The 26,536-nt window shown below is 38.2% G+C and overlaps 1 protein-coding gene across 1 annotated transcript; it reads left to right on the plus strand.

The window, feature by feature from the left end:
- The first annotated feature begins 1,376 nt into the window (after positions 1-1,376).
- Positions 1,377-26,116, plus strand: LOC133521884 (probable aconitate hydratase, mitochondrial). The gene is made up of 16 exons (XM_061856995.1): positions 1,377-1,579; positions 1,886-1,966; positions 2,105-2,248; positions 3,520-3,711; positions 5,552-5,738; positions 7,044-7,130; positions 15,682-15,860; positions 17,226-17,348; positions 17,849-18,046; positions 18,972-19,091; positions 19,837-20,017; positions 20,425-20,574; positions 20,801-21,002; positions 22,666-22,884; positions 24,536-24,665; positions 25,530-26,116. The coding sequence occupies exons 1-16, from the start codon at positions 1,547-1,549 to the stop codon at positions 25,668-25,670; spliced, it is 2,367 nt and encodes a 788-aa protein (XP_061712979.1). The 5' UTR covers positions 1,377-1,546; the 3' UTR covers positions 25,671-26,116.
- The last annotated feature ends 420 nt before the right edge of the window (positions 26,117-26,536 follow it).

A 26,536-nucleotide genomic window follows, 5' to 3' on the forward strand; every position in this document is an offset into this window, starting at 1 on the left:
TTTTTTTACATTTATGGCCTGGATGCGTTGACATTGACAAATCAGAAACGTTTTTAGCATTCTTTAAAAAAATAGCACGACCTACCAAATGTAGCAGCAACATTGCAGCTTGATCAAAGCTTGATCATATCATATCATATCATTTTATTCCATTGAATCATGTTCATGTTCATTTGTGTTTTGATCCGGTTGGTTTAAAAAAAAAACAGCGTAAAATGACATAAATTTTAATACTAGTCATAAAATATAAACTTTACTAAGATTTGTATTTTACTTTTACGTAACCGGGGGGCCTACCGGGAAAACCGAAATTCGCAAATTGCGGGGATTTTTCTCTTTTACTCTCACTAAGACGTAATTAAAGTGAAAGAGAAAAATGCCCGCAATTGACGAAATTCGATTTTTGCGGTAGGCCCCCGGGCTTTAACCTCGAAAATCATAGTTCGTCAATAGTACTTTTCTCTGTCACTTTAATTACGTCTTAGTCAGAGTAAAAGAGAAAGATCCCCGCAATTTGCGAATTTCTGTTTTCGATATAGGACCTCCGATCCGAGCATGTGTAACGGTAATGATTTAAAAACACCTCATACTTTTGTCGTACGTCGCCAAAGAGCATATAATCACTACGTTTACGTCGCATCCAGCCATAATTGCGTAATCTTAGTTTAGTATTATGTCACTACCTGTGAGTTCCTATAATTGGCTTCCTGTATCTACTATATTTTTCTATGTTAATGTCACAGCTGTTGGATCTCCAAATAAAAAAAAAAAAAAAAAAATAAAATAAAATAATTGTAAAAAAAAATTGTCATACGTTCAAATACTAGAAGAAACCGGTTTTTTGTTTGTAAGTTAAGTGATTTGTATCGGAAATGGCCAATTTGTCACATGCAATTATAATTACACAAAATTCTAAAATTCGGCTTATAACATTTAAAATTGCCTGCAATCAAATATAATTTGACTAAAAAAAGCATTTACGCATCTAACAAATCTATATTCCGAACGGTTTTATAATGATGTCGTTGTAAATTTAGTTTTTCCCTAAATATGGTTTTATAATTTTATTTTATGTATAATACTTTAACTAAATATTGGATTTATAAAATTCGATTTTAAATGAATAGTTAGATATTATTTGATTATTCTCCAAATGAAGGAGGCTCTTATTTCGTTACATATAGTATGTGAAATTAAAACTTATACTATTAACGCAATAACAATATCTAAACTGTAATTATATGCTCTTTGTATTGCATATTGCCTTATCTTGTTTAATTGATGTAACATTTTTATTTCCCCAGTGTCAGCATATATATTTTTGTAATGACAACCCAAACAGGGCTATCTGCCAAATTCTACCGACCGAACTCACCGAACTGCCAATTCGGCTGAAGCCCTTGTGCGGTACGTGTTATATATTAGAACTGCATATTGCAGTCGAAAAACGGCTAGATATCTGGATAAATCCATGTTGCCGTAATAGATTTTTTTTTAACAAGTCTTATATTTCTTTGTTGTCATTGGTGTTCTGAAGTCCGCAACCATGGCTCACTGTATGAGAGTTTTGCATGGCCAGGTAAGTCCTTCGCATTCCTGAATATTCCATGCTATTTTAATTGATATAATTCCAAAATAATTTACAATTATCGGTTTTAGTGCTATTCGTATGTTTACATCGTTATCAGTGTTGATTGAGAAATACGATCCCGTATGTCGCATATCTGAATGGACAGGGTCAGGTCACGCAAAATAAAGTTAACGAGAGGTCACCCCGGGTTATTAGTAGTAATCGTAAACCGGATTTTCTTATTTGAGACGTTATTCGTGATTATCTTGCTTGTGGACTATTTTTTTTACGTAATTTCATAATATTTTTTTTCAGGGTGGTAGGACTAGAACAGTGCTCTTGGAGATCCAGCAGAGATGCTTCAGCGTATCCCCCCTCACGGCCGCAGCCGCCCAGGTAAGAAACACCACCAAAATACCCGTTTTATCACTGTTTTCTTTCAAAAAAAGATGTTGTTATGTAACCACCAGTGACCTGGAAATGTTGTTTTTTATGTGATTTAGTGTTGTTTTAATGAGTGCAATGGTGTTTTAGGTCGCGATGTCGAAGCTAGACAAGGCTCCGCTGCCTTATGCGAAATTGTCCCAAAATTTGGAGATTATCAAAAAGAGGTTAGGTCGCGACATGACCTTGTCCGAGAAGGTGCTGTACTCCCATCTTGATGACCCCAAGGGCCAGGTGAGTTTATTCTTATTTATTTGGGTAAATCCGTGATATTGCAAATAATTGAGGATAAGTTGCTAATAGGTGATATGATAAGTGCTGATAAAGTTATTATGTAAATAAACAAATATTGCATATGTGAATTCTTGGTGGTTATGAAAAAGTATGAAATGTTAGAATAAATACACTATTGTGAAACTTCTTGGTGGAATTTATACATACATATTTATTTTGATTTTTAATAGCATGACAGTCTCCATATGATCTAACTTATAACATTTACTAGTTAAAGTTATATCAAACTATATAGTTACATAGTGATACTGAATCTAGTATTATAATATTTCAAGTTAAACCAGTATCAATGAATAATGTATGCATAAACTGCTTTGTCTGAATATATATTCATTGCAAGCACATATTTTATGCCAATTAATGGGAGTTCTTCAGTAATTTTTATATTGGTCTTAGTGGTTTAATTAGTGATACTGTCTACATCCAATATTCTATCAGGAAATTATTACAGATATACAAATAGTGTCTCAGTTATTGGAATGCTTACATTTTATATGGTTTTAATACTAGTTTTTTTTTCATTAAACATCAGGCTGTGATATATGACAAAACATTAATGCAATTGACCACTATTAATTACAAATTGAACTGTAAACATCCATTACGGTTTACAGTTCAATTTGTAATGGTTAATGGTCAATGCCACTGTACGAGTGGAACAGCAATAAAATTATGCACATGCAATAGAGATAGGAAATGACGGGGCAATGTACGAAATTCTTTGGGCTTAGCATACTTACTTTAAGTTAAGTCCACATTCTGTCTCAACCACTTATTTATATTTTATGAATCATTCTATGTTTACCATTAAAAATATAAATAGTCACCTACATCCTATAGATATTAGTAGCTGTATAAGTCCTTTACAATTCAATTCAATTTATACTTGGACTTATTAACTACATGTCTAAAATGTTGGTTTACTCTAATTCTTCATACAAGAATATTAAACTTTTGAACATCTCACAAACACAAACATCACTCAAACACCAAGCTCCCGCAAGGGAGCTAACGTAAACCTTACTTGAAAGTGTAATGATTAACTTTGACAGCATCCGCCATAACATCTATAGTTGTCCATGGCGCTGTGGGCACAACTAGTAACAACGACTTTAGGTTTTCTTAGCGTTCAAAAGGTTAACTATAGCATGTTTGTAACTCCTTAGAAAAATTGACCAAGTTACATGTCCATTCTTTTTTTTTCTAACCAGGAAATCGAGCGCGGCACAAGCTACCTCCGCCTCCGCCCCGACCGTGTTGCCATGCAAGACGCCACCGCACAGATGGCCATGCTTCAGTTCATCTCCTCTGGACTGCCGCGGGTCGCCGTGCCATCCACCATCCACTGTGACCATCTTATTGAAGCCCAGATTGGTGGAGTGGAGGATTTGGCCAGGGCTAAGGTAAGAGACGCATTCTTAGGATAGGCAGATATGATCTGCCACCAGATATGTTGATTGCAGACATTAACAGTAACAAAGTTAAATTTATATTATTGACAGTGAAGGTTTCCATTTCAGCTTGGGCAAAAATGCTTTTGCATGTCTGTTCTCTGCAGGTTGCATGTCTCAACCGATTCTCGTGAAATTTTGTGAGCAGGTTCCGTAGTTAGATAGTTTTTTTTACAGTTGAGTTTTTTAATTTGGCATAAAGGACTTAAGCGCTAGTAGGGTCTATATAATAAATAAAATAGCCTTTATTTACAGAACAAAGAATAGTTCATAATCTCTCTATTATCTCCCATCTTTTGTATGGTTGCCGAAGGCGGCTTTGCATAAAATAAACAAAGGCTTTTGTTTAACAAATTAGGGCCCAAGCCGAAAAAAACATTTCAGAAAATGTCTACTTTACAAATTAGATGGTGACAGCCTGTATTCCTGGACTACAGCCTATTCAGTGCTAATCACGAGTATCACGACACGTCGTCTTGCCTCTACGAAGCATTTCCGCTACATACCGGGAAATACATGTTATCTGCCACGACGTACCGCTACGACCTTAGCTCAGCGGTGAATGTGTTAAGCCCGATGATTGACAGTATCACTGTAAATGAATTAGGTTCTGTGTAATAATAGTCAGTCCTTTATTACTTTATCCTCCATGATTTCAATTTTTTTTATTTTCTTATAAGGATATAAATATAACCGTCACAAGTTTGGCATTCGCAATGAAAGTTACAGGAAAAATAAACAGAAACATCCTGTCCTTTTTAGTGACAGAGAACATTCACCTTCACACACACAATACGTGTGTGTATTAGCAAACACAATGACACTTCTGATAACTGGCATTACGTAGAAAGATCCAGATACTTACCAATACATACAATTGTATATTTTTTAAATAAAAAAACTTCGTAAATTTCCCAAATCAATATGAATTTCAGGAAGCTTGACTATTATATTTATAAGCATTGATCGGAGTCATTTGTAAAATTTAATTAATTTGAAAATGCAGATCCCTGCGTGTTTAATTACCGCATAAGTAGTTGTTGTTGTGTTTAGATTATTATTGGCAAATGTTAGCAGGGTTTGAATAAATAAACCTTTTTGATCTGTGCTTTCTAAAGCCACCTCTAAGAGGTTGCCAAGGTTCACTGTCTTCGACAGTATCAATGTAACTGTAGTGTATATGCAATGCCACACTCACACTCTCTTAGCGTAGTGTTATATATTATATATATGAGTGCTATGTCATACTATCCACAATAAAGCCGTCCTTATAAACTATCGGTTGTCTCATTAACACTTAACGTCACATGGCGACCCTGCCAGAATTTGAACCTGGAATCTTCTGGATCTTCTTCTTTCTGATGTTACTGTTACATACATGGTACTTATAGGTTATCTATCAATAGTATAAAAGCGAAGATATAGACGGATAGGGATAGGCGGCCCGCAACCCCATTTCTCGCAGAGATTTGTATAGTGGTTTTCTCAAACTTGCAATGAACAAAAAGTAGTCAATTTGTTTTATTTGTAGGTTTACACAGCTAAAAACAAATTACGAATCTACTACTATTTGACTGTTGAATGCCAAGACGTGTCACAATTTGACGTTAAGAACGAATGATGGTTGCTTTACAGGCCTAGGTGTGTAAGGCTGTATGAAATTCCTTTCCATATCATCTTCACTCATCGCACTGGATACATAGTAGTTTGAGAAAAATATATTATAAGTATTTTAAATTTAATGACATTATTTTCTGTCTGAACTAGGTCTTAAATTATTAATTCTCTCCAGGACATCAACAAAGAGGTATACAAATTCTTGGCGACGGCGGGTGCCAAGTACGGCGTCGGCTTCTGGAAGCCCGGCTCCGGCATCATCCATCAGATCATCCTGGAGAACTACGCTTTCCCCGGTCTGCTGATGATCGGCACTGACTCGCACACGCCCAACGGCGGAGGTCTCGGTGGTCTCTGCATTGGTAAGTATTCTCCTCCTTCTGCATCAGATCATCCTGAAGAACTATGCCTTCCCCTGCCTGTTGATGATTGGCACTGACTCGCACACGCCCAACGGTGGGGGGCTGGGTGGTCTCTGCATTAGTAAGTTTTAGAAAAGAACGTATTATAATTTTTACAGTACATATGGGGCTACTTTATAGCACTAGTGCGAGAAGTAGCATATTATGTTACTGTGTCGAACATTTAAAGGGCCATATGTACTGTAAAACGTTGTACGATACATGTGCGAATAGGTAATTCGCAACTCGTGTCGATTTAAAACACTCCCTTCGGTCGTGTTTTAATTTATCGCCACTCGTTTCGAATTTCCTATTTTTCGCACTTGTATCGTAATGTACTATTTTAATTGGAAAGTATTCTCCTCATCTTAGCGTTTCCCCTGTTGCATTTTAGGGGAGGCAATAGTTTTTTTTACGAAACTAGTAGTCATCTGTCCCTTTAACCCGAGTTTAGTTCTAAGAGACTCAGTGGTACGATCCAAGAATTGAACCCGCGATGTTTGGTTTGAAAGATTTACTGCTAAGTCACCAACGCTTTACTTTACAAATTATCTAGTATATGTATAAATAATATATAGTATACCAAAATAAACGTCCATGAACCGTATAAACTACGAAGTATTATCAATGATTTGTTATTTCATACAATGTAAATGATTGTAATCAACATTAGGGGATGAGAGGGCACACGCAACTTTTATAAAGGTTAATTGTAAGTGTGACCCGGACTTACTATTTTGGTTCCGACTATAGATTGTATTAGAACGTGAAATTATTGCTTGTAATATATTGTAAACAAATTTTACAGTACATATGATGCTTAAGATACTTTACCGCAGTAGTGCGATAATATGTCGCACATAACTATGTCGGAAATTTAAAGGGCCTATATACTGTAAAATATTGTACAATACATGTGTGAATAGGTAATTCCCAAATGGTGTCAGTTTAAAACACTCCCTTCGGCCGTGTTTTAATTTATCGCCCGTTGCGATTTTCCTATTTTTCGCATTTGTATCGTAATGTACTATTGTAATCTTAAAGAGATTTTAAATCTGTTAAACTTGTAATAAAGCTTCATAAGATTTAGCTTAGCTTACTAGTGACTAAAATATATTTCTTTACAAAAAAATAAAACAATGAGTGACTTAATAATTAAGAAAGTACATCATAATTAAGAAACTAATTATTATGTACTTTTGAAGGAACTTTAAAACCTCACTTGTGTTATATTTTTCCAATGGTTATCAAATACGTTTTCACCAGGTGTGGGTGGTGCTGATGCCGTGGACGTGATGGCCGACATCCCCTGGGAACTCAAGTGCCCCAAGGTCATCGGCGTCAAGCTGACCGGTAAGCATACATGATACAACGTCGATTCATTCTAATTAGTATATATATATGGTACGAACAAACTAAACCAAGTATCACTATCTCTGTCATTCTTGCTATTACACTTGAGTTCAAAAATATATAACTACATTTTTCTCCTTATTGCAATGGATTAAGTGAAGGTAAAAAAATATATACATATTTATGAACTCGACTGTACCACGCAAGTGTGAATGAGAAGTTTTATGACATTGGTAGTTAGTTTAATTTGCGGATATTATATAGGAGTAGGCATTGTGTAGTACATGTACTAAAGTCAAAAAGACGCAATTCCCTGCACTGTACTAAACCGAACTATTCTCAAATGATACTGCTCTTCGTACATTTTAGTACACTACATGCGAAACTGAACGGGAGCGAGGAGTGACATTGACAGCAAAGCGATCCGAGTGGTCCGACCGAACTAACGCCGAGCGCGTGCGATGACGACCGAACGGCTCTCGGCTAATATGAGCAAGACAGTACTGTGAAGGTTTCCAACCTTCACAGTCTCGAGATAGATAACTGGCAACGATTATTTAAATTCAGAACTATCGCCCTGCTGAAGGAATAAAGATCTGCAGGCGATTTGATTCTGAAAATGGCAAGCATCGGAGTTACTCGATAGTTTTATTGTGTTGTTTGAAGAAAAAAATATATTATCATCATCATTTACCTGGAGCGTTTACATTCCCCACCTCAGCTAGACCGTATCTCTTTTACAGTACATAGACGTCAGCGTCACTCAGTTGCAACTGCACGGGAATAAGCGAGACAACCAATTTTGGAATGTACTACTTTACAAAACGTTCGCAAAAACCGTTCCGTTACATTATTCAGTTTCGTTTCGGACCCGGATATGTCCTTAAACTACGTTCAAAAGAGAGGTATGGGCACTGTGAATGTCATATCGCTTTGTGTGGTAGGGCACAGCAAAGTGCATGGCATTCCAGATCTAAAGCAGAGCCCAACTGGGGAAGTACCTCCCTCCACCTTACAGAAAACCGCAGCCAAATAACACTAGACCCTACTCATAGTGTTGTGTTCCTGCCGGTGAGTAAGGTGCGGAGTGTTAGGGTTGGCAACGCGCATGTCTCCTCTGGAGTTGCAGGCGTACATAGGCTACGGTATGCTTGTTTGCCACCACATAGTATAAAAAAAAGTTTGTCTCGGCATACTACTGTACTAAAATAGTGAACTAGTATTTGTAAGAATGTACTAGTTTGGAACGATTTTTTCAGTGTGCGAGCACGCACAACTCTATAGGAGTGCCCACTTAGCGGCGTGTTAATAACGCCCTGTTGGGCATCTCAAGTAACATTTATAATAAAATGTGTCCTTCAATTACGTGATAACTGATAATATACGACTCAAGTTGTAAGCTATTCCGTAGAATTGTCTTAGTGTTGTAACACTAAGACAAAAAAGAATGAAGTATTTTCGCAATATTTCGACACCGACGCCTTTTTCAGATAATGTCGTCTGCAATAATACCATTATCAAAAGTACGTAGAACTACGAAATATAATTTTGAGGCGTTGCCTTTTGCCAATTGATAATACTAAAGATAGTACTCCAAAATAACATACGTAAATGAGATAATAATGCGGCATTTCGTATGAGAATTAGAGTAAGCGATCTTACGCTTTGCAACATAATTTGAAGCAACCTTATTGTCTTAATAAAAAGGTTCAAATCTCATTGCATTAACAGGTTTGCGAATTTCAAATAACACCATCCACATGCCACAGTGTCAAACTAAAAGGACTTATGTGCTTATGCATTTCAGAATACACTTAAGACATTTGAGATAAGTAAAGCGGTATGGCGTCTCGCCAAGTAATCAATGACACGGCTTGTTTATCTTCGCTACTAAAACGCACTTTTATTTTATTTTCAGACGGTATTTTTAATACGCATTTTGACCTTGAACTTTGTACTCTAGCTATAACTATGCAAAAAATTAAAAATTGAACCGGTATGTAAGTATTATAATGGTGACAGTTTGAAATATCCTTGGTTTGTTCATAGAAGATGTAGTGAAGTGAACAATCCTTTGCCATCTTATTTTCTCGGGAACGTTCGTATTTGTCATGCTTCTTCAGTCAACCTCAGTACTTTTTGTACTGAGACTGATTGAAATAGCATAACACGTTCGTGCGTTTCCGTGAAAATACGACATTACTAGCATTCACAACATCTGTAGTAGAAAATTGTTACATAGTGTCGACCCAAATTGCGCAGTCTGTTATCAGCGTACAGCGTTGTAGACAAACATTAAAGTCTAACAAACACGTTTTAAAATAATTGTCGACCAATTAAAATGGTAATGTAATCATAGCAAAGGTTTTTGGTGATTTGTCTTTTTTTTTTAATTTGATGGTCAATGGCATTGAATGACGCAAAGAAAGGTTTGTCGTTGCACGGGGCTGTTTCAAATGTCGCATGAACAGCAAGCTGCATTTTTGCAGCTGGGTGTATAAATCCAAGTGTCACTATCGAATATGCTGTGCTATTGCAATTTCAATGGGTTATTAGCGGTAACCTTAAACATTAGAGAACAGTGTCATTTTACAAGATAATCTCTCAAGTGCTAAACGGTCAGCTTAAAAAGTTTCAACGATACATTATTAGCACATTAGGAAAAAGGTGTCCCTATTTTTATACTTGCCGCAAGACTAAGTGGCGAGTCAGGTCATAATGTCATCTCTTTCAATTTTGGTTAGTCTTAACAAGGGTAAAGGAGATAGCATTATGATCTCAGTCGCCAGTTAGTTTTGCGGCAAGTATAGTTTTCAGGGTACTTTCAATTCTGTACAGTGTTCACACATAGCGGAATTTGTAGGCATTTACGATGATATGCCTTCTGTTTTAGCCTTACGTATGATTAGGTTGGTACAGGCACAGAATAAGTAATAGTACTACAGTTCAGAAAATAAACTTCCTACAAAACCGAAGTTTGACAGCGATTCAGGGAAGAATAATTCTGTCCCTTGTGTGTTGCATGGCACTATCCCTTTCGGTTATTTAGGGTTGTCAAAATTCAAGTAATCTGTGGTCGTGCACGCAAACGGACGTCAAGTTCATTAATCTTATACCTTTAAACGAGCAATTCTTGTATACATATATATATATTTATATTTCTGTGATCTCGGAAACAGCTCTAACGATTTCGCTGAAATTTGGTATATGGGGGTTTTTGGGGGTATACAATCTATCTAGATTAGTCTTATGTTTGGGAAAACGCGTGTTTTCGAGTTTTCATGCGTTTTTCTTTCGACGCAGAATATGGTCGCTAATTTCGTGATGCCGGCGACTGTCCGTCTGGTCCAGCGGGTTAAGACGCGGACTGCTAAACGAGTGTTACGGGTTCGAATCTCGCCTGGTGACTAACTTTTATTTTATTTTATATGTTCAAGTTTATATATAATTTTTATTGTTTTAGACAAGTTTAAATTAGTAAAAAAATGTAGTTAAGATTATCACCTATACACCACCATATCACAATAAATAGTTATAACCGAGCAAAGCTCGGTCGCCCAGGTACTTTCATAATAATTGCTCGTAGTAACGTTGAGCCGAACGGATCCGAGAATGCCCGAAAGGAACAGTTTCGCTCCCCTGGTACAGGTATGATTGAATTACCCATCTCCCTAGGCTAGGGGCCTTCTCTGCCGATATTTCATTTTTAAAGTTTAGAATTTATATTCGATTTTATTTGCCAACCAAATAAAGCGTGAGAGTGGTATTGATATTGAAATAAGGATATAATAATATGATTTTAAACTCGCCGTAATAAGATTATCTCAACTAATGAGAAATTATGCACGTATCCGGAGAATGTCTTAGGTCAGTCAGTCAATGTGTTCATAATAAGTCCAATGTCCAAGTATTATCACCAGACCTAGCAAACTTGATGTTGTGTTGATTGTATTAGAAAATTAATATATATGATAGGACATTATTACACAAATTGACTGTCCCACAATAAGCTTAATAAGGCTGGCGTTGTGGGTACTTAGAAAACGATATATAAAATATATACATATTTAAATACATGAAAACACTCATGACTCAGGAACAAATATTCGTGCTTATCACACTAATAAATGCCATTACCAGGATTTGAACCCGGAACCATCGGCTTCATAGGCAGGGCTCTAACTAGGCCAGACAGGTCGTCAATAATATTAAAGTACCTGGGCGACCGAGCATTGCTCGGTTATAACTATTTATTGTAATATGGTGGTGTATAGGTGATAATCTTATCTACATTTTTTTACTACATTAAACTTGTCTAAAACAATAAAAATTAAAAAATTATATATAAACTTGAACATATAAAAAAAAAGTTAGTCACCGGGCGAGATTCGAACCCGTAACACTCGTTTAGCAGTCCGCGTCTTAACCCGCTGGACCAGACGGACAATGGCCGGCAACACGAAATTAGCGACCATATTCTGCGTCGAAAGAAAAACGCATGAAAACTCGAAAACACGCGTTTTCCCAAACATAAGACTAATCTAGATCGATTGTTTACCCCCAAAAACCCCCATATACCAAATTTCAGCAAAATCGTTAGAGCCGTTTCCGAGATCCCGGAAATATATATACATATATATATACAAGAATTGCTCGTTTAAAGGTATAAGATATCTTGAATTTTACTGTGAATTTATGTTTATTATGTTCAAAAGTTATTAGATATATGTATATCACCTTTGTGTTTTTTTGTCTGAACATATAGTATAAACAATATAGGTTCGTTTGCAGATTGCATATTTTACTACTCATTTTATACATATCTATGATGAATAATGCAATGAAATACTATAAAGTACAATATGAGGCTCAGCATATAACTAAAAAAGCTCTTATAAAAAAAGCAGTTGACATAAACAACTGTATGAAAAACGAAAAACCATTACATGAGATCATTTCTCATCGCTCGCATAAAGGTATACTACTAGACTACCTTAAGTAGTAACGTGGAAATCACTTAAAAATAATAAAAAAGGCCTACCATAAAAACATGGAGTTGATATCATCTTTATAATACATATTATTGCCCGGTTCTATATTTTACAATAAAAACAATAATTTCTAATGTAGGTAGTCTTATAAACCTGACGCGTTTTTGTTCTTTGTGTTATACTTACGATTCTTTCCATAAGGTTTTTAAATTATTTTTGCACATGTTGTACGAGAGCGCCCTATCTACTCAAAACACTACAAAATAATAAAACTTATGCATAATGAAATTATAAAAATAAAATATGCAAGGCCCAGTGAATGGTAGACGTACTTAAGTACAATCTAATAAAAATAAATCAGTAAAATTACGAACGATACAAAAACGTAATAATCTAATTCGATTAGAGAGGTGAAGGACACTTATATATATTCGGTAAAAAAATAACGACCCAGTTATAAAATACGACGTGCCTCCGACGTCTTTAGTGGATTACGTATTATCAGTTAACAGCGTGGACTATGGTGCAGACAGCTACGTAAGTAAAGAAAACTACGTCACATGACCCATATCGCGATACGCAACTAAACCGTAACACGATACGAAAATAACGATTGCCCCATTAATTTAAAGAAGACGTATCGAGTAACTTTCAATGCACGTTTGAGCCAACTCTTGTGTCTTATCATAATAGAGATAAGTGCGATATGCGCGTGCACGTTGGGTTATGTCACGCGACATTGATACTGTAGCGAGTCTATTTTTATCGCGGGCGATCTACGTCTAGACATTCCTATCATGGTATAGTTGGATAATTCTAGATTGTTCAACACGTTTTTAACCCTAATTACTCTAATAAGTGCGTAAATATAAAATATATAAACGGTTAAAAAAACTCGTGTAAAATGTTTAGGGTATTATAGATCGTGTCATTCACGATGACGCGTGGCTTGACTCGTATTGCCATGTTATTAAAGGTTGGATTTGACATATCTGCGCGTCATCGTGGATGACACGAACTATACCGAATAAAACGTTTTAAACATGAAAGTACAATTTGTTTTCAAAAGCCTTGTTCTGAGAGTTATCTATCCCGAAAGTTGAATGTTTGGTTGGTTTATTAAACTTGTAAATTGACTTGTTTGTATGAATGTATAATTCAAACAAATCAAGTATGTTTTGATTTCATGTATATAATTCATTATCACTACACGTATAATGCAGGCGAAGTCATATCAATGAGACATACCGATACTTATAGGTTGCTTTTCTCACTTTATCTATGTTTTATGTTTGTAAATGTAAATTTCTTTGTATATATAAACTCTTTCATGCCAATTTAAGATATCAGTATTGTTCAGAAACACAAGTTTCAATAGTTTTACTTTCAGTTGTTTTAAATCAGCAAAAACTCATGAAGGAGTTGATACTTCTATCTTACTAATTTCAAAGTAAGTAACAATCTTTTTTGCGTTTCATAATGAATACATAGTTGATTTGACTCGACATCTAATTTAGCATCATGTGTTAATATGCATTCAATACTTTCATCCAATTGAAAAGAGTCATCGAATTACATTTGTTCTGTTTGTTATATAATCGGACGTGAAGCGGCGTCATGTTTAGAACAGTTGCCAAAAATGTTTATTTACCTTTTTCTTTATGTTTTGCGTAATATGTAAACATTGTGATTGTTACTTCTGATGACTTTGTTTAAGATTATAGGGAGCGTGCATGAACTGTAGGAGGCAGCACAGGAGCTGTCAGATTTTTGGCGCGAGGCGTAAATGTGATGTTTTTTGTTCCGATATAGCCCACAAGATGGCAGAACCTACTATGCACAAGAAAACACGTGACGTGTACATGTGCATGTTTATGGTTCCGATTCAGGCCAGAAGATGGCAGACCCTCCAACGCGCACGGTCCCTATAGTATATTTATGACAATTAGTCAAAGTAATAAAATCTACAGTGCTATCGTATCTTATCGTCTCATATCGTATCGTATCGCAAACAAATATCTCAGAAGTATCTGAAATGACCATAAAGTCAAGGTGTTACAGCTCAAATGGTTTTGATCTTCAAGTCGTATAGGGACCGGTCTATAACGTTCCGGGAAATGAGCGCTTTTCCTGTAGACAATGTAAAAGTTAAAGAAATGGGTACATTATACCAAAGAGAATTTGAAATAGCACCTCCGTTGTCAAAGAAAACTTTGTAGCCACAGTAAATTTACAAAAAGTGGCGCCATTTAATAGATCAAAGGCCAAAGGTATGGCGGCATCGTTTCGAGCGATGGCGCCACAACCTTTGGGTTATGCATGGTAAGATGGCGCCACTTTTGGATAACACAACTTAACAACTTTAACACATATCAGTGAAATACTAAGAATCAAAGTCAAATGGCGTTCTAAAAGTTTTCATCATGTGTCTAAAGATTGCAGTAAATTTACTGCAGCTACAAAAATTTATTTAACAATCCACCTCTATTTCAAATTCTCTTTGATTTTACTAAGTACATTTTATGATGTTCCCATGAAAGACATGATTTTATTAAAGTAAACTTTAGTATAGATACTTAAAATTATTTAAAGTAGGCGTGTATGTATATCACGGTTCTCAAAATTTCCTACACACACAAAACAATCCTAGGAGACATTTTATCGCGATAACTTATCTCGTCATAACTATCTCTTGTACTAATAAGATTATATCAATATGATTCTTACTGATATATCGTATCCGTGTAAGTATACGTAGGTCGTGACTACGTCATTCAAGGGTACACATACACGTTTAAAATTGTAACAATTTTTTTTTTTGTTCTGGCATTCATAAAGATATTTTAACGATAAAATACCTTATTCCGTGGGTTAACGACCTTTTCCATTTTCTCAACACCACACCATAGTTTTAGTTATTTTCAAGACTCGATTGAACTAAAAAGAACATTAAAGTGGGTTATCTGCTGGGAAAAAAAAACTTTGTTATTGGAGTTTCCCGTAGTGCTCCGTAGTGCGTCCTTAAATGCTACTCTTGTGTTTTTTGTTAATGCTAGGAAATCAGAGTTGTAGTTTGATACAATTTTAAGCCAAGCTATGGAAAATTATCAGACTTAAAATCAGCGTTCTAGTATTTCAAAGTAGTAAATGAGCAGCATTAGTACGAAACACTGGTGAAACGCTCCCGTTTCCCAGGACAGATACATTTAGGGCCTGTTACACAATGTCCAAGTAAAGTATTGGATAACTAATTGACAAATAAATTAAATACCAGATAATAGTTCCTGCAAAACTTAGCATTTTTCTACCAGTCAAGCTTATTTGAAAATTGTGAAACGCCAACGATGACTTTATTCGTCAAATAAGTGGCAATTAGCTCATTCAGGACTTTTTTTTGGACATTGTGAAACCTTGTTGTTGGACATTGTGAAAAAAAGGCCTTTAATATAAGAAGTTACCTAGAGACCGTCTAACTCTTAAGCTATCACGGTACAGAGTTTGCTTAGATGGACTCTAATGTCTTAAAGCTCCCAAGTGACTACATATTCGTCCTTTCACAGGCAAGCTCTCCGGATGGACCAGCCCCAAGGACATCATCCTGAAGGTGGCCGGCATCCTCACCGTCAAGGGAGGCACCGGCGCCATCGTGGAGTACCACGGCCCCGGCGTCGACTCCATCTCCTGCACCGGCATGGCGACCATCTGCAACATGGGCGCTGAGATCGGAGCCACCACCAGCGTGAGTGTTGCTAGATGAAGGAATAACTTTCCACCGCCGTCATCGTGAAGTACCATGGCTCCGGCGTCGACTCCATCTCCTGCACCGGCATGGCGACCATCTGCAACATGGGTGCCGAGGTTGGAACCACCACCAGCGTGAGTTTGCCAGGAAATAATTGCAAGGAAATGGGGGTAGGTCGGACACGTAGCTCTGTAGAACAGGCAATCACCTATCATAGCAACTTTGCTGGCAATAGACTAGCAGTAGATGGTTGGAGCCTCGGGTATCAATTGAAAAGGACGCTGGCTCAACTGGTCTCGGCTGGAAAGAGCTGGAAGTTGGCGCTCAAGACCGCGACAAGTGAAAAATCCTCCTGCGAGCCCTAAGCGCCTGATGAGGGTCATCATAGAAGAATTTTTACTCAAAATAAATAGCGTGTATCTAATAAATAAAGACAGAAATACGACTATATTACGATTGGGTATTCTCTAAAGTAATGGTATTGTTGTTTGTTTTGGTTTTTAATTACACTTAGTTTACGTGATACCGCATCCTTGATATTGAATCGGTTTCAAGTTCAGATGTTGGACTGGGGAAACAGTCTAAAATCTCCCATTCGAGTAGATTTTATCGTATCCTGTATTTTATTAATATTGAAGATAAGAAAATACTAATACGCTATAATATTTAATAATCATAGCGGGGATTAGATACCTAAGTAATTAAATCAAATCTAAAGTCTACTAAGTGCGTCACATGTTGCAGAGTGTTATGCATTTTTTTTCGTCATGGGTGTAACATTTAACTATAAGGTATGACTACACAATGTGTCCGCGGAATGAGCCATCTTAGCCTAGGGTTCCCCTTCAAGGAGTCTTTTTTAAATTATAACATCCTAACTCCACAGCCCCAGGGTCTGTATCGCAAAAGCACCAAATGGGTCAAAATTCTTCTCGTTGTATTGTTTCTGACCACTCTGTGCCGCCTGTATTGGTGTTTTCTATCAAGTGAATACAAAAAGTCGAGTGTTATTACACGTCTTTATAGCTGTAGATTATTATTTACTTGAGAAAAGTTAAAAACTATACCCAAAACACAACAAACCCATAACCCTACCCTAAACACCCATAGAAAAAGCTACACTCCGTCACATTTTTGAGGACAAAAAAAATGACAACGAAAAGAACCCAAATATCTAAGCTTGAGAGCTCGGCATGTTTGCGGCGCTTCATATTATTTACCGTTAACAATCCACCCGAGAGACTTGGAAGTTGTTTACCATCGTTGTGGTACAAACACGGTTTTTTTTAAATCAAACAGAAGTTTGATTTTGTAACAGTTAAATACGAACTATCTATTCACACGTAACTTTTATTTACACAGGTGTTCCCGTACAACTCGCGTATGGAGGCGTACCTGAAATCCACTGGACGTCACGACATCGCCGCCGCCGCCAACGCCTCTAAGCATCTGCTCACACCCGACTCGAAGGCGCCTTATGACCAGGTATACAGCCAGGTTTTTCTTGGCAATTATAGATATAGATATAGCTGATATTGAACAACACTCTTGATTAAAAAAATGCTTATGTCGGCCGTCAGTGACGATTAGGATGATTTTGATCGTCAGTCATGATCACAAATCGGAATTTTAATGTTAATACTAGTAATATAAAGTATAGATTTCCGAATACGTCAAGCAAATGACGTCTAGTCTGTGGTAATATTAATGAATAGTAAAGAGTTGGTCTGCTTAATCCAGAGTATAGATAGGAACAATGCTATATCCCAACAAATTGCATTCACTGAGGAGTTAGAGTGGGCGTTTCCTCACAACGACCTGATGGGATCCGTAGGCTATTATTCCCCAATGGAATTGATTCTGTAGCAGCATCGTACGCTGTGGTAACATTTAAATTTACTTAACGAAATATACTCGTTTGTGGTCCGTATTTATGAACGCAACACACATCGACTTGAATTACGGATCAAAACGTTTATTTTCAGCTGATCGAAATCGACCTGAACACATTGGAGCCCCACGTGAACGGCCCCTTCACCCCCGATCTAGCCAACCCCATCTCCAAGCTCGGCGAGGCCGCCAAGAAGGCCGGCTGGCCCTTGGACATCAAAGTGGGCCTCATCGGCTCCTGCACCAACTCCTCCTACGAGGACATGGGCCGCTGCGCCAGCATCGTCAAGGAGGTGAGGATATTGAGGTTTTGACGAAGTAGCTCAAAAAGATCCGATACAAACTCAGAAGGTTATAAATATGTCACTGTTGAGTGATGTAAACTTCGTCTTTATTGAGTTACCATTTTATAGTATTAAACAAACATTGAAGGCAATTTTTATTAAACCGCATTAAGATTTTCACACAAAAATAGAAAAAAAAAAACTATAAATTTTGGGATTTTTTTTTCATCAAACGTGGGGTATAGGTCTTAAATAATGATATTGTGGTTTCTAATATCATTTTTTTCTAAACAGAATACTTTGCGCGAGAGACACTTCCAAAATGGTAAAATGTCCCCCCCCCCCTGTAACTTCTAAAATAAGAGAATGATAAAACTTTAAAAAATATATGATGTACATTACCATGCAAACTTCCACCAAAAAATTGGTTTGAACGAGATCTAGTAAGTAGTTTTTTTTATACGTCATAAATGGTACGGAACCCTTCATGGGCGAGTCCGACTCGCACTTGGCCGCTTTTTTTGTGTATTCCATGTTACTGCTATGCGTTGTAAGTCCTAATACAACGTTCGAACATAGTTATGATAACAGAACGAAAGGAATATCATGTGCACAAATTAGGAACAGTGCTGGTATGTATGGGTTGCAAGGGTTTCTGGGCATTTTAGCACACCATTGTTTTAGTTAGGCAATGCCATGAATGGTCATGGCTTTGTGTCTAAGCAGTGAATGAGGTCCGGAATCTATTGGATTTGCTATTTTGTCGTTGTTCTGTTCTCGTCATGACGACAAGGGTCCCGTTTTAAAAACTTGCGTGTCTGATATTCTGATTTACATCACAAGGTACTCTGGTACCTTGTTCGGAGAGTCTGCTCTTCGAACAGTTCGTACTAGAATCCAGGCAGTTGTCAGTAATTCCTTGTCTGTTCCCCAGGCCCTGAAGCACGGCGTGAAGTCGAAGATCCCGTTCAACGTGACGCCCGGCTCGGAGCAGGTGCGCGCCACCATCGAGCGCGACGGCATCGCCGGCACCCTTCGCGAGTTCGGAGGCACTGTAAGCATATGTTTCATTTATACTCCGACGTCACTATGTTTTTAAGAGTTAAATCTTGAATGTAGTTTTACTTTTATGGTGGTCTCGTAGTAATAGGTTTCATTTTATGCAGGAGTTCCTCACCAGTGAGCGGTGCTCCTAAGGGAGCGTAGTAAAAATGAGAGGCGTGAGAATTTTATCCACTAGAAAAAATACATTGAGTTTTTGAAACGAAAAAAAGTTATCATGAGGGACAATGCATAAAACCGACGACCGTTTCGGCTTAGTGCGTAGTGATCCTGCCTATGAAGCTGATGGTCCTGGGTGGGTGGGTAAGGGCATTTATTCGTGCGCTGAGCACGGATGTTTGTTCCTGAGTCATGGGTGTTTTCTATGTATTTAAGTATTTATATATTATATATATCATTGTCCAAGTACCCTCAACACAAGCCTTATTGAGCTTACTTATTATTATGGGTTGGGAACCTCTAGTTTAGTCTAATGTCGAATAGTAGGTATTATAGTCTCTTTGGGTACTATCGTGTTATGGTTATATTTTTATCTGCGTATGGACTCCAGCAGTGGCTGCATGGTTGCATTTTTATCACCTGTCACTATGCATGTCACTTTCGCACTTACATACTTGTTAGAACGTGACAAGCAAGGCGATAGGCGATGAAAATGAGACCGTGCTTAGCCCGCTGCTTTGTCATGGAGTATTGTGTTATTCTGTAACCTTTTTATTGAAGATAATTTTCCGATGTAGGTCCTGGCTAACGCCTGCGGCCCCTGCATCGGCCAGTGGGACCGCAAGGACGTGAAGAAGGGCGACAAGAACACCATCGTCACCTCCTACAACCGCAACTTCACCGGCCGCAACGACGCCAACCCGGCCACGCACTGCTTCGTCACCAGCCCTGAGCTGGTCACTGCTCTGTCTCTTGCTGGTAAATTTAATATTATATTCTATAGTCTATTATTGCCCAGTACAGGTCTTTCTTTCGCCACTTCTCCTGGTTCTAATCTTGTCTATCTTTTACCCATTAAGCTAATGGACTATCGGTGCTTATGTCTGAAAGCGGTCAACCGTTCGCTAGCATTACGAAATGTCCACTGCTGGGCAAAGACAGGCAAAGATATCCACAATTACCGGTCGTACTTTGTTTCCCTACGATTTCCTGCGATCTTGATTAGGTTAATATAAAAGATTTATTCCGTTTCCGACGTAATTTTGGTTTGTAGCAAAATTGTGAACATTGTGAGAACAAGATAGGCAAATTATACCATGCACCTATATGTTAACGATATTGTACACGTTTCAATTTCTCAATTTTAAACTTAACTTCTTTTCCAGGACGCCTGGACTTCAACCCGCTGACCGACTCCCTGACCGGCTCCGACGGCAAGCCCTTCAAGCTGTCCGACCCGTTCGGCGACGAGCTGCCCGCCAAGGGCTTCGACCCCGGCCAGGACACCTACGAGCACCCTCCCGCGGACGGCAGCAGTGAGTATTATAATTGCATTCATCCTTGTTTGTTTTGCTTTGTGACGTCATAGAAGAGAACAAGTCTCATACCTTTAGTAAGGTAAGATTTACATTAATCTCTTGCGCTTTGAATTCAAGGTTATCAGTTATCACTTTCGAGTTACGAGGCGAGACATCTATAGTATTTAATAATATTCTTGGTTTAATAATAAACTTGTCTTAATCTACTTCACTTGTTCCACAGGCGTCAAGGTCGACGTAGCCCCCAGCTCCGACCGCCTGCAGCTCCTGGCGCCCTTCGACAAATGGGACGGCAAGGACCTGACCGACATGACCATCCTCATCAAGGTCAAGGGAAAGTGCACCACCGACCACATCTCTGCTGCCGGCCCTTGGCTCAAATACCGTGGACATCTTGACAACATCTCCAACAACATGTTCATCACGTGAGTTGATCTTTATAAAATAGTGATTTGTTGAATGTCAAGGGCACTTGTATCATTACTGTTTGGAACCATCTGGACTGTTTGAGTTTGGGAAGTATCGTGTATTTTTCGCTTCCGGGGTCGGCAAATTGTTGTTTGCAACCCGCGTGCTGTTCTTTTAGGACGATAGTCGGCCATTGGGCCCTTGAGCGTCGGGGCCTCGGAGCGGGGCTAAGCGCTCTGCCCCCGCGCTGCCCCTCATGACGATCGCACGCAACGACGTTCAAAGAATAAGATGCAGAGCAGAGGCGCGCGGGTGGGGCTATACTCGTATTTGTGTGTCATCATTTGCAGACGTTTTGTTGTTTGATATGAGTAGATCATGCATTTGGTGAAGGTCGTATATTATAATAAACATTCTGAATAAACTAAAAAAACCCATATGCGTATACAACTTTACAAGCCTCAATTAGTTAATTCATGTTGTATTCCTTTTTTACAAAATTAAATTGAGAGTTGTAGTGTGTTTTTCTAAATAACGCCATATTTAATTTATAAACTAAGTATTACATTTTTAGAATTGTTACCTATTAGACTAATATGATTTTTCGAGTAGTTGTTTGATAAATAAAATAAAAAATATGGATCGTGTCATTCACGAAGACGCGTGCCTTGACTCGAAATATCATGTTATTTATGGTTAAATTTGATAAATCTGCGCGTCATCGTAGATGACACGAACTATAATTGCTTTCGAACTATTAGTTACCGTCGGAGACACAAGTATTTATTTACGGAATAAGTAGAAAAATAACCTACTTATAATTCGGAATGTCTCCCAATGTGAGGTAATTCCGAAAATACCTACTTATGTTTTAAAACGATATGTAATTGTAGGTGATGTAATGTTAAACCCGAAAAGTAAAATCCTAAAGATATTCGAGTTTTAGGAGCTAGACTCCGTTTTTGGCCGTAAACTGCAGGGGCGTAACTAGAGGAAATGTCGCCCGGGGCAGGTACCAAATTTGCGCTTGTACACCCCCGAACTAACTGAAAGGGTTACTATGTATTACTTCTTGAATATAGCTGTGTTTATTTTAGACATCATGTACAATATATAGGGAAACATACGTGGGTACGTACATTACTTTCGTAATAATAGACCGCAAAACACCGTGTTGCGCTAAAGCGCGTCACAACCAAATCCAGCGCTCTGGAGTTATTTATTATTTGGCTACAATTACTCCGATATTATAGCACTTGAGCGATGCACAAGCATTCATAGTGCAAGAAAGGCACGGAGCGACGAGCGACACATCCTCCTCGTCTCAAAGCTGGCACACGACTGGCGGCCACGTCTTTTTCGAGCTGCATTCTCACGAAATGTGAAAAAATATTAGATTTCTTAAAAAAATATTTAACTGATTAACAAAAGCCAATTTGTATTTGTAGAACTTGTTAATACATTATTTTAGTTTATTAGAAAACTAAACTAAACGCCACAGTCGACTATATCTAAGCGATTAAATTAGTTGCAGCATTACTTATCGTCTTGAAATTTGTCGTGCCATAATTCTAAACAAATTATTTGGTTTTATTTATATATATTTTTCCCGCTATATCTCTCATTTATCTCTCGTATTAATGATTGAGATCGGATTGAAATCACTCACGCTATTTCCAGCGCCACCAACGCCGAGAACGGCGAGCTGAACAAGGTGAAGAACCAGGTGACGGGCGCGTGGGACGCCGTGCCGGCCACCGCGCGCGCCTACAAGGCGGCCGGCGTGCGCTGGTGCGTGGTCGGCGACGAGAACTACGGCGAGGGCTCCAGCCGCGAGCACGCCGCGCTCGAGCCGCGCCATCTCGGCGGCCGCGCCATCATCGTCAAGAGCTTCGCCAGGTAACGAGAATTTTGAGTGCGTATGGACTCTGCTCACTCGTAGGTTTTTTGCGGTTATTCGCTTTGGAGCGGGAACAGACGGGAATACACGGCTCTAGTGCGGCGAGAACTACGGCGAGGTGTCCAGCAGGGACCCAGGCATCTCGGCGGAAGGACTACATATCATCAGTGTTGTCACATACAATTTTGCCGAAATGTTAGAACAGGGTGCAAAAATAGGTAGAAATGGGTGGAATTTAAAATGAAAAATAGGTAGAGCTACCACTCAATAGAAGTACATTTTTATGATTAAAATGTTTTGAATTATTTATAAGTTTTTAATATTGTGACGTTAGTACACGTGTTCATTAAAGAAACTGAAACATAAGTTAGGATTTCCATTGTTTGTAGGTAATAAACCTGCTTGTATAATCTGTTTCTTTGGCAAGTTTTCATTAAATCAAATCTAAATTCGGTAGAAATTAGGTAATGTTCCGTCACATGTATTGAGAATTGCTTACAATTGTACCATTTTGAAAAATAGGTAGATTTCAGGCCGAGGGAGGTAGATAGGTAGAACGCAGGTAAAATAGGTAGATCTACCAAAAAGTAGGTAGATGTGACAACACTGCATATCATCGTCAAGAGCTTCGCCAGGTACCAAGGCTTTTGAGTGCTTATGTTTTTTGTGATACACCTTTGGAGCGGGAACAGACTGGAATACACAGCTCTAGTGCAACGAGAACTACGCCGAGGTCTCCAGCAGGGGGCACGTCACGCTGGAGCCCAGGCATCTCAGCGGAAGGGCCATCATCATCAAGAGCTTCGCTAGGTGAGGAGGCTTTTGCGCGCTTAAGTTTTTTTGTGATACACTAGATTTACTGGTATTCGCTTTGAAGCGCAAACAGACGGGCATACACGGCTCTAGTGCGACGAGGGCACCAACAGAGAATACACCGCGCTAGAGTCTAGGAATCTTGCTGGAAGCGCCATCAGTGTCGAGAGCTACGCCAGGTAACAAGGCTTTTGCGTGCGTCTGTTTTTTGTGATACACTACATTTACTTGTATTCACTTTGGAGCGGAAACAGACGGGAATACAAGGCACTAGTGCGACGAGAACAACGGCGAGGTCTCCAGCAGGGAGCACGCCACGCTGGAGCCCAGGCATCTCGGTGGAAGGGCTATTATCAGGAACTCGCATGCGAGTTCTTGCATCGTGTACATAAATGAGCATGGAGGGAGAAACGGAAATAAAAATACTTTCATAGACTTCTTTAAGTATCAGATGTAACCTTATAAAGATACGATGATCATTGAACGCCACCTTCCAGTAATATGCAATTCCTTGATTTATCTATGACGGTGATGAATTGATTTACTTATTATTAACCGAGCGATGCAACGTTAACGAAGCGTCTCCGTTTCAGCTTAAATGAAAATGTTTTCGTATATCTGGCTGTTCTCCTCCACACGTCGCATTTCTCAGTCGATTCTCGGGAAATTTTTAACCGATCTAGTTTTGGAATTTTCTTCATAATGGTCGAGTCATGGGGGTTCGCAAAGCTTACAACTCACAAAACAGAACAAAACAAAACCACTAGTGATAATATAGATGCAAAATGGTTGATAGATTTGATCTACATGACTAAATGTTTAACTACCTGTCTGTAGGATTCACGAGACCAACTTGAAGAAGCAGGGTATGCTCCCGATGACCTTCGCCAACCCCGCCGACTACGACAAGATCCAGCCCACGGACAAGATCTCGCTGCTCGGCCTCAAGGACCTCGCACCCGGCAAGGTAATATGTTCTTCATTCATTATACCTGTCATTTAGTCCTTTCCTTGCCGTTCAGAGGTAGAAAAGCGTATCGAAATAGTATTTTATACAATCGTCATATAATACTTAGAGAGATTTTCAATCGAGTACCGTGTTTAGGCAACGAAGCTTGCTGAGTTACCTAAGTAAGGTACGAGATTGAAAAGCTTGATTATATTGTTTACAATACTTTTTCTACGAGTCATCTAACATAATACTTTTTTTTACTATAAAACCTAAATAATTAATAAAAATTGGTAAGTATCTCAGTAGATTAAAATGTAGTACAAAAGACATAAACGCGTAAAACGACAGAAATTGTACGCTGTACTTCTCAAATTGACCAATATTTTATTTATTTCAGGACATTATTACACAAATTGACTATGTCCCACAGTAAGCTCAATAAGGCTTGTGTTGTGGGTACTTAGACAACGATATATATAATATATACCTTATAAAACCTTAAATACATAGAAAACACCCATGGCACCCAATCTAGACAGGTCGTAAGGAAACTTTAAAAATAACTAGTGTTTCGATTTTTACGACACAATTTATTTTTATTTTAGTTTAGGTTTTGGATTTTTTTTTTTTTTTCTATTTATTGAGTAATTTGTTATGTTTAAAGCGTGACACACAAGTAACGTTAATAACAATGATGTTAGTGTAAATTGAAGACAACATTTAAATGCATCAAAAATATTTATATTTATTACCAACCAGAAATGGAAACTTGTATTATCACGATTTATTTAGGGTTTCCATACAAACTATATTTCCTGAATAAATATTTTGCATGGTTTTCAATATTTTTTCAATTCTAATACTTGCATTTTTTCACAGCAAGTAGACTGCGAAATCAAGCACAAAGACGGCAAGACCGAGCGCATCAAGCTGAACCACTCCATGAACGAGCAACAGATCGCGTGGTTCAAGGCCGGCTCCGCCCTGAACAGGATGAAGGAGATCGCCGCTGGCAAGTGAACACCAAACCTACACACGACCTAGGTAGCTAGTAGCCGAGATCATACGAAAACCACCCCGTTACAGCGAACACCTTTAAATTTACAAAATAATTCTAAGGAACGACCTTCAACGCGCAGGTCAATGACCGCACGCGTAGCCGAAACAGCTAGGGTTGACACCGATTAGAAATGGTTTTTAAAATAACGTGGTGTTCGTGAAGTTATAGGTTTGTGTATGGTTACCGTTACCATCTAGAATTAATTATTCTAGTAGTATTTCCATTCTCAAGTTTTGGACAATATGCGGCAGTGATGAATCTTATACTTAGCTTAGTACAAATAGATGAATTTATATTTAAGCTGAACGTCTTATTTTCTTTGAATGTATTATTTTAAATCAATTAAGTTTTTATTTATGTATATAATATTTACCAAATCGATGAATTAAATTACGTATTAAAATACTGTTGTTTTTCTTATTTGTTACCTATTTTTAGGGTTCCGTAGCCAAATGGCATAAAACGGAACCCTTATAGTTTCGCCATGTCCGTCTGTCTGTCTGTCTGTCTGTCTGTCTGTCTGTCTGTCCGAGGCTTTGCTCCGTGGTCGTTAGTGCTAGAAAGCTGAAATTTGGCATGGATATATAAATCAATAAAGCCGACAAAGTCGTACAATAAAATCTAAAAATTTAATTTTTTTTAGGGTACCTCCCCTACACGTAAAGTGGGGGTGAATTTTTTTTTTCGCTTCAGCCCTAGAGTGTGGGGTATCGTTGGAAAGGTCTTTCAAAACTAATAGGGGTTTTCAAGAAACATTTTTTGATAAAGTGAATATATTCGGAGATAATCGCTCCGGAAGAAAAAAAAAAATGTGTCCCCCCCCCTC

This window comes from Cydia pomonella, chromosome 10, assembly GCF_033807575.1.
Source record: "Cydia pomonella isolate Wapato2018A chromosome 10, ilCydPomo1, whole genome shotgun sequence".
Classification (NCBI taxonomy): domain Eukaryota; kingdom Metazoa; phylum Arthropoda; class Insecta; order Lepidoptera; family Tortricidae; genus Cydia; species Cydia pomonella.